The sequence below is a fragment of the Corella eumyota genome, chromosome 4, assembly GCF_963082875.1.
Source record: "Corella eumyota chromosome 4, kaCorEumy4.1, whole genome shotgun sequence".
Classification (NCBI taxonomy): Eukaryota; Metazoa; Chordata; class Ascidiacea; order Phlebobranchia; family Corellidae; genus Corella; species Corella eumyota.
The window spans coordinates 7,759,266-7,772,021 of NC_137493.1; the positions used below are offsets into that span (position 1 = coordinate 7,759,266).

Genomic DNA, 12,756 nt, shown 5'->3' on the forward strand with positions numbered 1-12,756 from the left:
GTATTGGAAAAACCTGAATTTAAATGTAAGCTGACGAAACCCCATTATTAAGACGAAACATTATCCACCGCTAGTGATGATTATGATAAATTACAAAGACATTAGTAATATTTCGCTGGGGACTAGAAAACATTATCTAAATTGCAAGCCGGTTGGTTTCCCTTGTAAAAACCACACAATTCGATATTCGCAGGTTTGATATCTGTAAAACAAATCGCATTAAAATAAATTAATAAAACATCAGATTGTGTTGGTGTTTACGTTAGATAAGACGCTCAACAAAAACTCTAAATTATTCCTAATTTTAATAAAAAGAGTATACGAGATGGAAAGTGAGCTAGTGGGGACAATGAATGTATTATGTAACTGATGAAAAGTTGATTAGCCGACGGCATTACAGTCTTAACTAACTGTTGTTCTATTAACCTATCCTTAACTTCTGCACCTCGCCTAAAAGCTGGTTTGTTTAGGCGCTTGAACGATTTTTTTCGAAAATTCGCGTTTTTTGCAATCACCATAACAATTACAAAACTGACATTTTACAGACATTACTATTGTTGCTGAGTGACGAAAAAAACGCTTTTGTTGATTTTTTTTAAAAAAACGATAAGAAAAAACTTGTAAAAGAAAATTTTTGTAAGCCTTTTATAGAGGGTTTAGATATTATATAGATCTAAATTATTACGCTTAATCTATAAATGAATATATCTGTAACCGTTAGTCGTTTTTAGAATTATTTTTTAAACCGTTTTGAAAAATGACCGAATGTGTGGATTAGGCTACCCCATATTCAATTTAAACAGTACGTACTTATTTTCCAATTTTCGACATACAAAAAAGCAAGGTCTGTATTAAATCACAGCTTAACAAATATTTCAGTCAATTCTTTTGCCCTAAAAATGTAGAATATTTCAGCTTTTTTTAAAGTGAATTATCACTCTGTAGGTATAATACATAAGTTATTAAACTAGTTTTAAGGTACACTGTCCTGGGTCAGACGTTGTATCGCCGGCAATACTAATCCTTTACGTAAACAAGAGCGATCTAGACTTTCAAGTTTGAACTGGGACTATCAGTTTACGAAACTAGGTAGAGTCAACGAGTTTTCGGCCAAGAACGATGAAAGGAATTGTTGGATTTATAGTTTTGTTGGGTATTTTTCAAACTGGGTTGGGACAAAACGAAGGTATGTACATTTAAAAAGTTATAAGCGCTTTAAAAAACTTTAACTTTAAACAACTACAATATGAACCTTCTATTGCTTTTTTTTAGTTTAAGCAAATAGTTTTAATAGCCGAATAACAGTTTTTTAAGCTTGCAAGTAAATATTAATAAAATGTAACAATAAAATAATGAAAGAACCTCCAAAGTGCTGAGTTTAAGCATACTTTGAAGGAGAAAATGGTCATAACAGATAAGCTAATCAATCAAGTGTGGTAGATAAAACTTATTAACAAGGGTTCATGTTTAATGTGTGTACTAACCTTATCAAGATATACGTTGAAGTTTAACTGATAACATCGTGTGGACAATTAAAAACCACAATTAAGTTACTAGAACCCAGTAACTCAAAAATAGCCCTTTTAAAATACATGACTTTAAAAAAACAAGTTTTTTAAACGTAAAAATACGTATATTAACTTCACTAAACTTTTTGACTTTTTGCAACATGTAATTTAATGTAAATTTATTTAAAGTCATTGTATTTTTTTTGTATATGGGCAAAACACCTGACGTGTTCTTAACTTGACTGACATGTGAAGTTTCAATATAACGGTTTCATATAATTATATAACCTCGAGAAATTATACAAAACGAGGTTTTGTAGTTAAAATATTTGTTAAACAAAGTTACGACTTTTTAAAAGCCAAATTTTTCGTTAAAATTTATGCCAAATTAGTTAAAAAGATTTTTTTAATGAAGGATAAAATTATGCATTAAAATATGGTACAAAAAGCTTATTTTTGACAAATATCAATTTACAAGATTCTGATGATTTTGATAAAAAAATTTTGTGTGTTAATAAAAAAACATTTTATTGTAATTTTTAGAAAACTGCAGAAAACGACCCCTGGATGTCTTTTTTATTCTTGACGGTTCCAGAAGTGTAACCCATAGCAACTTTCAAGTTGTCAAAAATTATGTAAAAAATTTTACCGACATATTTGAACTTGGACCCGACAAAGTCCAAATCGGAGTCGTAAGTTTTAAAATTTTTCTTTTTATTTTAAACAATTACAATGCACCCTAAGTATGTTGGTATGTTTTGTTACTCTTTTTTAAATTTAAAAAAATACTTTGTCTTTTTAATCATGATGTATTGCTTTAAAACAGAATAATAAAGCTACTGCTTGTAAGGGAACGTTTGAAAGTTACTTTTAGTGATTCATTCTTTTTTAACATTTTCTCGAAACTGAAACACAATTTAATTGTTTTGTTTTTACGTATTTGCTTGTTGACAACAACTTAATTAACTTAGTATTGCGACAAAAACATTTTCTTTTACTTCTGTGTCTGTGAGAAATTCTTTACTTTAAAATGTCAGAAACAATCTGATTACTAGATTACATTAAATAGCCGTTTACTCATGTGGATTGTGTAATTCACATATAAATAACACGATATTTTATTTGTAGATACAATATGGAAGCTTGGTAAAGGAAGAAATCAGTTTGAACGAGTATCATTATTTACCTGACTTGTTGGCTGCTATTGATCGAATACGTTATATGGCAGCAGGTTAGTAAGTCATATGCTTAGGTCTGTATTTTTTATTGTATGTAGGCTTCATTGACTTTTACTAAAAAAAACATAAAAAAAACATAAATTTAATGGTTTAAATATGTAAAACTAAAACTTAATGGCATATTATATATTTCCAGTTTACCTAGCGCTTGTGCTTAAAGCAGAAAACCCATCGTAGCGAAAATATATTTGACAGTTATAAATAACGTTTAAATAACTTCTTTAAAAACACGCGAAATATTTTTATCTTCTTTTAAAAGTTAATATTATCAGTAAATGCAGTACGATTTGTGCTCGAAATATTGCATAACTACAAACTAAAAAATGTAATTGGACGTTACTGGAAATGTAAGTTCTAATGCAAATAGATTACCAATCCCTAAATGTATAGGTACCATGACTGGAGAAGCTCTTAAGTATTATGTCATGACTGCTCTACAGGAAGAACATGGAGCCAGGGTTAATAATCCGGCTGTTCATTCAATTGCCATTATTATAACGGACGGGAGATCACAAGATAAAACTGTATTTAAATGGCAAAGAAGAGCTAAGGTAAAGTGGTTTTGAGTTGCCTAACCTATGTAACTTTTGGAATGTTATTTATGTTACAAAATAACATAAACGTTTCTATTGTTATAGTGAATAAGGTTATGGTTACGTTCCATAATACTCAAAGTTCTCTTAATACATTAGGTACCAGCAGATGATAATAAACAATGCTGTTCGATATTTTTTTTAAAGTTAAACTTTTAAACTTAAGATGCATTTTTGTTTAATTGTTATAGGAACGAGGTGTCGAAATTTATGCAATTGGAGTCGGCAGAAAAGTAAACGAAACTGAACTGTGGGAAATGGCATCAAAACCGAAGCCTGAACACAGATATAAAGTTCGAGATTTTGCCGCAATTCGAGAAATTGATGTCAAAATTCGAAAGCAAATTATGATATGTGGTAATTTATACCTGAAAATTGGTAAAACGTTTGTGATTGCTATATTGGCAATAAGAAAATGATTGTATAATGTTATATACTAGTATAGTTTTTAATAAAATTTTGTAGCCTGTAGGCTATATAATGTTTTTTGTCAGTTTTTTTAGTGTTATTAATGTTTATTTTAAATTTTATAGTACATTGCCGATCTTTTGCTTACGTTAATTTGTCTACACGATAAACTTAGCCTGCTCACTCAACATAGTCGGATTAAATGCTTTAAAAATGTAATCCCAGACTAACTTATTAAACCCAAGTTAATTTTGATAGATAATTAAACCAGATGTAGGACTACAAGTTTACACTCCTCTTATTTTTCAATGTTTGGCAACAGATGTGATATATTTATAACTTTTTTTGTTTTAGATGTCGATAAATGTGGTGAAAATCTTGACGATTGTGATCAAATATGCACAAATACCTTCAACTCGTTTGTTTGTTCTTGTAACAAAGGTTTTGTGCTGCAAGATGACCAAAAAAGTTGTTTAGGTAAATCTCTTACTAACGATACTAAATAATTAAAAGGGTTTTTGGAAAAAAGGAAAGTCGGAGTAATCTTTTTAATTTTGTATAATCAATTTTATAAGATTTTATAATACTTTTGTTTAAGATTAATACATTAACAACAACCTGGTTTTGGATGTTTATGTTTTTTAAATTAAGATAGTCAAATATTATTTTATAATAGCCTTGTTGATTCCCAACCCAAGTTCAATATATGTTGATGACATAACACACACTACCGCAGTGGCAACGTGGGAAATAGATAATGAACAAGGTTTTGAGATTGATCACTTTGAGTTAAAATATGTTCGATCAGATGGCAATGGAATTGAAGTGACAGAAAATGTTTTTGGTAAATAGTCCTGAAATTTTCTTGTAGTTCGGTAATATATCTTAATACCCTTACTTATGTAATTTAAAAGTTTTTTTTAATTTACTCATCTCGAATTAATACAATTTTTTAATCTTGATTCCACTAAAGATGAAACAACTTATAATATTGTTGACCTTGATTCATCGACGATGTACAATGTTTCTGTTCGTGCTGTTGGCCGTGATGGTAGCATGTCAGAAACTGTATCCACAACTTTTACAACATGTAAGTTAAAAGCTTGAAATTTGAAGTGCTATGTTTTGTATGGTTAGATTTCATATTTGTACCGTCACAAGTATATAATCACAGCACGGTATGTTTTTTGCTGTTTTAAAGCTCTTGTGACAACTAGCACTCGACAAAATTTCTTAATCACTGTTTTTGAAAAACTTTTAATTGATTTTTATTAATTGTCTAGTGGTTCTTGGTCAGACAACTGTGAAATTGATAAAGCCCACCCTCAGCACTTTAACAGCAGAGTGGACGCCAGCAGGTGGAGATGGGCTGACAGGTTACGAAGTTATTTACCGCGAGGTTTTGGATCTAAACGGAGGCGGAGTCGAACCTGTTGTTGGTGTAAGTATTATCCATAAGTTGTATTGATAATTTTTGTACAAAAACTAATAAGATTTGCAAGCTAGTCGAGTAAGTTTAAATTTGACAAAAATATGTTAAGTTCCATAACGCCTTAACTTAATTATCCATGTATTACTATTGTTATATGAGTTAAAATTGTTAAACACTAATTGTTTCAAGTAAATATAAGTGTTTTTTAAAAAAGTTTGCATTTAGCTTTTTTTGCACTTTTATTTATTAAAATTTAAGCTATAAAGCTATGTATATAACCACATTTGTGAACAGGCTATTGTTGAACGTGTGGGGCCCGATGTTCATTCAAAAGTATTACAAGGACTTAGACCTGGATCTCTGTATGACGTCACCGTCATTCCTTTGTACGGAGACCTTGCTGGCACACTTGGAACAAGCGAACTATCAACTGGTAATATGTTTGTATGATTTATAACTTTTGAATGTTATTAAAAATCTATATAAGTTCGTATATTTTCATTTTTTATTTAAAAAGTTGAGATTTTTTTATTCCGACTTAGTCTCGAGTTATCTGCGACAGTTTAAAATATTGTTAATCATATTTTCCGATAATCCTATTGATTGCTTTCAAGGTTGACTAGAGTTTATATATTTTATAGCCTTACCCTATGGCTACACAATTTAACGCTACTAAAAATGTCAATGAAAAATTGTTGGATTTTTAGATACTTTAGAGACACCTAGTGTTGAAATTGTTAGTTCTGGACTGACGACTTTAACGTCACGTTGGTCTGAAATTAACTACCAAGCTAACTCATGGGTTGTCGATATCAGAAACATGAAAACCAATGAAACGATGGTTTGTCAAAATTTTATTAACTTTAAGAAACTACGTTTGTGCAGAAGTAACAGACATTTTCTTTAAAGGCTACATTTGAATTTCTAATGTATATTTCTGAATATATTTTTTTTAATAAACGCTAAATTTGTTAGACGTTCAACGTTGGCAACGAAGATTTGTACAAAGTGTTTTCAAACTTGATTCCTGAAACTGAATACATGGTGTTTGTGACTGGAATCATCGACCAAAATGGAGAATTATTCAGCAGTCCAGCGGGAGAAACAATAGGTCAAACTGGTAAGAGAATTTCCTAAAATTAAAGCTGTATAAACTAATATTACAGTAGTAAATGTACGAAATTCCCTAAAAGACACTTGATTTGAATTTATTTAAATTACATGGTATTACATTTAGGAAAACTGACTCCGCCCAAAGTTATCATAACAGATACAAGTTTATCGACCATAACAGCTGAATGGACTGAAATTAATATTCCGGTTTCATTATGGGTGATTGGAATCTCAAATGAACAAACTGGCGAATATGAGGTAGGCATTTTAGATGATGTTTTGTTTTGTAACTGTTTGTGGTTGTCATCAATTTGGTTTGTACTCGTTTGGCTATTTAATTTAAAATATTTTTAATTCTTTTTTTATAATAGGAATTTACAAAAGAGGCAACTATATTGGAAAACAGATTTCTTCACCTAACTCCATCGACTGAATATAAAGTTCACGTTCGAGCCAAACTGGTTGTCAATTCTGTTGAAATAGAAAGTCCTGTTGCTATTGCTACTGCAAAAACAAGTAAGAAAAACGTTTAGTGTGTTATACAAAAAAAATATAATAAAACAAAAATGGTTTTAAAATTTTCTAATTGTTTTTTTTTTACTTATTCAATCTAGAGACGCTTTTTGGACCTGATGTTGAAATAACACAGACTGGTGTAACAAGTTTGGAAGTAGAATGGACAAACATTAATTTTAATGTGGACAGCTGGCATTTAACTTATTTTCCAAAGGGCGAAAAAGAACAATCTAGGGTAAATTTATTGCATGTATAAAGTAAAGACTCTATCTATTAATAATTTGATTTTTATACTTTTTTGAAATTTTTTAAACCATATTTGTATTATATTGCTACCCGTTTTAACCAAAACTAAGTCGTGGGAAAAGCATATAACCAAAATTTATTGCTTTTTTTTTATTTATTGCATGCAGTCTATTGCGATAACTGGAACAGGTCGATTTGCTACTTTAATCGACCTTACACCTTCAACTCGATATATTATTAAAGTGGTTGGTCACGTGATGGAAGGTTCTGATATATTTGTCAGTCCAGTTGGAAAAACTGCGGGTTCGACAGGTATAGATGTTTAAACTCAAATAAAATTTACATTATTAATAGCTTTAATTTTTCTTATAATATAAATTTTATGTCGTTTTAGGTTTTATTGGATATTTAAAAAATTATCTGTGAATTGTAACTTAATTACACGACCAATTTCTTATTTAAAATTATTAATATAGTAGGTTAGAGATTAACAAAAAGTTAGACCATTTTTTTATTTTAAGTACCCCTTCCACCTAGAAATATAGAGGTGATTGACCAAACGGTATTCAGTCTTACATCGACTTTTGATCCTTCGTTGAGTATAACGACACGATATGTTGCTACATGCACTGCTCTGGATAATGGTGATGTAATTATTGGGGTAAGAAAGTATTAAAATGTTGGAATTTTGGTTGGAAAGGCGTACTTTTACGGGTAACGTAATACAGAAAAAAACGTTCTATCGTTAGACCCCTTATCGTTAGACCCATCAGTAAAACCCAGCACCCCAAAGTTAGATGGGAAAACATGTTTCAAGAACCTTTACTACTTGTTTTGTGTAGTTTTTTTGCATTATTTGTTTTTTGTTGTGTAAATGTAACTGGTAATGGGTTTTTTATTTAGTTTGTTACGAATTTTAAAATCAACTGCCAAAATCTTGTACCAGCAACTTGTTATTCAATCCAGGTCTACTCAGTTCACAAGTAAGACCAAATTTTATTTATTTTTTCATATCATTAAGGTGATAGGTTTTATATTTTTTATTGGGTAGGGGTGTAATATTGTGACGTGTATGAGCTATCCGTAAACACCGGGCTCAAAGGCGAATAGTGTGACGCTGGTGCGGCTCGAACCCGACCCTTTCGGCTCGTAGTCCGACGTCATGACCGGTTCGTCACACTACCGGACTAAGACCAAATTATAAACTTACGAAGCTAATTGTGCCTTATAAACTACGTGATTGTATACTGCGTTTAATTTTTGTGAACTTTTCCATGTGTTTAAAGTATATTGTTTTGTATTTTAAGAAAGTTTAAAAGTGAAACGCTTGAGACAAAAGGTTGTACGAAAGTTCCTGCACCAACAAACATGATAGTTGTTGAGGTAAAGTAATAAATTTCAACAATTTTTAATACTAGGCAATCCAGTATTACTTGGATTGCCTAATACTAGGCAATCCAAGTAATACTAGGCAATCCAGTTTTAGTAAATTAGGAATCAACCTAACCTTTTTATGTATACATAATTTACACATGGTAAAAAATATTTAGTCAACTTTAACATAGATTTCAATATTGTATTTCAATATTGTTCGACTACAAAGTTTATAATTGTGTTAGACTAAAAGTTACTATGTTAAACGTTTTTATAGCCCACACCTAGCTCAAAATAATATGTTAAACGTTTTTATAGCCCACACCTAGCTCATTGCTTGTTACATGGGAAAGACCAGATCCCCTGCTTATAGATTATTACGAGTTAAATTATCAATCTGTTACCAACTCTGATGACAATGGGAAATTGAAAATTGAATCGGATCAAAACAGGTTAATGATAAATATTAATAACTATGTTGTGAAATTTAAAATATATTTTATATTAAAGATTCCAAATTATAGTTTAGTTAAATATACTTTTTATTTAACTATATATGCCTAAAAAAGACGATACTATTTAATATCTATATAAACTTAATATATTTATGTAATAAATAAAATTTTTCTTTTAGATATGTGTTAGTAAATCTTCAACCCGATACTGAATACGACATAGAACTTGTCGGTGTTAAAGACAACCGCACAAGTGCAACATTGTGGAACCAAGGAACGACCTTAACAGAATATATCAATACTCAAGTATGTGTACCTCAACCTATTTTAATTTGTTTTTGGGTAATGAATACATTAGTATTTGCAAGCCAAACATCAAAGGTTTTTTAAGCTTAAGATAGCTTTATATAAGCTCAAGATAATTAAACTCTGGTCATCTCAATCTGATGACAATTTAACCTCAAAGATTTATTTTACTAAAATAAACAAACGTAAATGGTTGTTAGGTCGGTTGGTCCTGGGTTAAATTTTATTAGGTTAAGCCGTCTTCGTTTTAAGATATCCAGGGTTAAAACGTCTTTGCTTATTAAATTTAATGTTAAATACAGTTTTACTCTTACTATTACCAGGTAACTGGTATTGGGCTGACAAGCTTTAACGTATCCTGGGAAACGTCAGTTGTGCCACATCTTCAGTTTTACGAATTAAATGTAACCGGACCAAACGTTTCTGTAACATACGATGTTGTTCCTCCTGTTATCAACTACGAAATAACGTACATTAAACCACTTTTTAATGCGCCTTCTATTTTTAAAAACAAAATGTTATGATATATTTAATATTAGTTGAGTTATTTTTAACTTAGTAACTTTAATTTCTCACATTTAACTAACAATTTTATTTGGCTTTTGATCCGTTAGAATATTTTCGTTATTTTTTACCTATTTTTTAGTTTAAATACTTATGTAATTATAAATCAAAATTGCAAAAAAAGAGTTGTTATTTTTCAGACTTCTACAACCTAATACAACATACGAATGGGCTGTCACTGCAATTTATTCTAAATCGACTTCGCCAACGACAACAAAACACACGACTACTCTTGAAATGCCGACGATTGGGCCAATGTCATTTAGCAACGTGACAGAGTCGAGTATGGTAGTACATTGGGAACATGACGATGACGTCATGTTAGTCGATTTTTATGTCGTAACGTATAGAACTGTGGGTAGTTCGGAAAAGATTACGATAAATAACGTAAAGGAAAAAAATATAAGGTTAGAACGTTAAGTTTATATATTTAAAATTGTGCACCACTAGAATTTTATTAAAACAAGTACATGACTAAACGATTAAATATAAACATATATATATAAATTTCGTTTTGTTTTAGACTGAACAATCTATCCTCTACCACACCATACAACGTAACAGTACAGGCGGTATATCCGAATAACATGATTAGTAAAAAAATTTACGACATTGTAAATAATATTTTGCTTTAAATATTTGCATTGTTTAACTATAAACTTGTAGAATACTTAGGCAATTACCTTTTTTTACCGTTTTTTAACTCTAAATTATTTTTACTTATAAAAAATCGGGTAATATTTAGGTATTACTTTTTCTAATATTGTTTTAAATGAATTTTTAAAACATTGTAGATATTAAAATAATGATGGTTTTTTTACGTATGTACTGCTTTGACCTGTTAAGTTTATATATTAGGAAATAACGGAAGACCTCCCGTTTGCTGACATAACTCAGGCAAGTTGTTCATGTAGTACATACTTAAACTCACAAGAACAAATGCAGAGTGCCATCATGCAACTTGTAAAGTCGATAGACGGTTTGACTAAAAGGTATTATTTTTGTTCAATTACCAATGCTTGTACTTTTACCTGGGTTTATTTTAATTCCTGGTCTTATCGCTCTTGGGTAAAACATTATAGGCGATCATAACAAACAAAACTCGAAAGTAGCTCGAGCAACTAAATGTCATCCTATGCTAAGGCGGTGTGTAGACTGCTTTCCATATACACTGGTTTCAGTTGTCCAAATTTTCCCTATATTTGTTATTTAGTTAGCTTAACGTAATAAAATTTGTTCTAACAGTGCCGTATCCTTTTCGGTCACGTCGTTAGTTTTAGGCATTTGTTTAAGGCACAATTTCTTAAATTTTCTTATCAGTTTAAGCACTTTGGCTTATTTGTATTATTAATGTGTGTTTTAATTATTGTAACTGTTTTCTGACCTGTGACATAAAATTATGCAAATTTAAGACTTCAATTAATTAATAAAATTGTAAAATTAGCAAAAAATATATTTCAATTAAAAATAAACAATCATAACAATATGTTTTAGAATTGACAAAATTTCTGTTTCGACCTCGCAACGATCACGACGTTCTAAAAAGCACCCAGGAATGCATTAAAACTATAATCAGTTGTATGCATAAAAAACAGTTTTTAACGAAGAAATGTTGGTAATGACGCTTCGTTTTTTTATTAAAAGAAGAAAGAAAAAAATCAAAATAAAGTGTATATTTATTAACCCGATGAACATTATTATTACACATCCAATTTGTATATTCTACTTTATTAATATATAATAACGCTGTCAAAAATTGCGCATACTTACTTAACATATTATTTTCTTAAATTTGCTTAGTATTTAGAATTTATTTTCAAAAGATGAATTTTAAATAAAACTAGATTTATTTGATAAATAAAATATGGTTCGAAATTATTGGATTATGTTTAGCATAAATTTTTAGAAATAAAAAAAAATATGCATACACCTTTTGTGTTAGAACCGCACAGGTCCGATTGTGTTAGAACCGCACAGGTCCGATTACCGTGTTTACATAATATTTTTCGAAAATATTAATATTCATAAAAGTTATGATACTTTTATTAAAAATTTATAAAATCTTAAAACCTAAAATTTTGTATTTTATTGGGCGCGCATTGGCCTAACTAACATTTAAGATAAAACATTTAGCGAAAATTTTCAGTAAAAAAAAAGTTTGAGATAATTTTTATTTTGGGTTTAATTAGGTCACGTGATATTTCTGGCCAATTATATTGCATACAAATTTTTTGAAAAAAAATAAAAAATTTTAAATCGAAAAATAATTGTTGTGTTAGAACCGCACAGGTCCAATTACCGTGTTTACAAAATATTTTTCGAAAATATTTATATTCATAAAAGTTATGAAACTTTTATTAAAAATTTATGAAATCTCAAAACCTAAAATTTTGTATTTTATTACACGCGCATTGGCCTAACTTACATTCAAGATAAAACATTTCGCGAAAATTTTTAGTAAACCAAAAGTTTGAGGTAATTTTTATTTTGGTTTTCATTAGGTCACGTGATATTTTTGGCCAATGATATTGCACACAAATTTTTTGAAAAAAAATAAAAAATTTAAATCGAAAAATAATTGTTGTGTTAGAACCGCACAGGTCCAATTACCGTGTTTACAAAATATTTTTTTTAAATATTAATATTCATAAAAGTTATGAAACTTTTATTAAAAATTTATGAAATCTCAAAACCTAAAATTTTGTATTTTATTAGACGCGCATTGGCCTAACTAACATTCAAGATAAAACTGTTAGAACCGCACAGGTCCGATAACCGTGTTTACATAATATTTTTCGAAAATATTAATATTCATAAAAGTTATGATACTTTTATTAAATATTTATGAAATCTTAAAACCTAGAATTTTGTATTTTATTGGACGCGCATTGGCCTAACTAACATTCAAGATAAAACATTTCGCAAAAATTTTCAGTAAAACAAAAATTTGAGGTAAATTTTATTTGGGGTTTAATTAGGTCACGTGATATTTTTGGCCAATAA

At 29.6% G+C, this 12,756-nt stretch overlaps 1 protein-coding gene across 1 annotated transcript; it reads left to right on the forward strand.

Moving 5' to 3' along the window:
* Positions 1-449: 449 nt before the first annotated feature.
* LOC145749423 (collagen alpha-1(XII) chain-like) lies at positions 450-11,611 on the forward strand. Its single transcript, XM_082565185.1, has 26 exons — positions 450-1,186; positions 2,052-2,200; positions 2,637-2,739; positions 3,137-3,297; positions 3,531-3,696; positions 4,102-4,224; positions 4,424-4,591; positions 4,721-4,837; positions 5,031-5,188; positions 5,474-5,612; positions 5,887-6,020; positions 6,155-6,299; positions 6,417-6,550; positions 6,664-6,808; positions 6,907-7,043; positions 7,222-7,366; positions 7,576-7,715; positions 7,958-8,037; positions 8,362-8,437; positions 8,747-8,880; positions 9,063-9,189; positions 9,513-9,658; positions 9,894-10,160; positions 10,277-10,367; positions 10,612-10,745; positions 11,248-11,611. Exons 1-26 carry the CDS (start codon positions 1,120-1,122, stop codon positions 11,315-11,317), a joined length of 3,456 nt encoding a protein of 1,151 aa, XP_082421311.1. The 5' UTR covers positions 450-1,119; the 3' UTR covers positions 11,318-11,611.
* Positions 11,612-12,756: the final 1,145 nt, after the last annotated feature.

What these genes read in the sequence shown, in the direction of transcription:
- LOC145749423 (XM_082565185.1), top strand. Translation starts at nt 1,120, where the DNA reads ATGAAAGGAATTGTTGGATTTATAGTTTTGTTGGGTATTTTTCAAACT. An exon ending in AATACGTTATATGGCAGCAG is followed by an intron (nt 2,740 to 3,136) that starts GTTAGTAAGTCA and finishes CTAAATGTATAG; the next exon opens with GTACCATGACTGGAGAAGCT. An exon ending in CAGGTCTACTCAGTTCACAA is followed by an intron (nt 8,038 to 8,361) that starts GTAAGACCAAAT and finishes TTGTATTTTAAG; the next exon opens with AAAGTTTAAAAGTGAAACGC.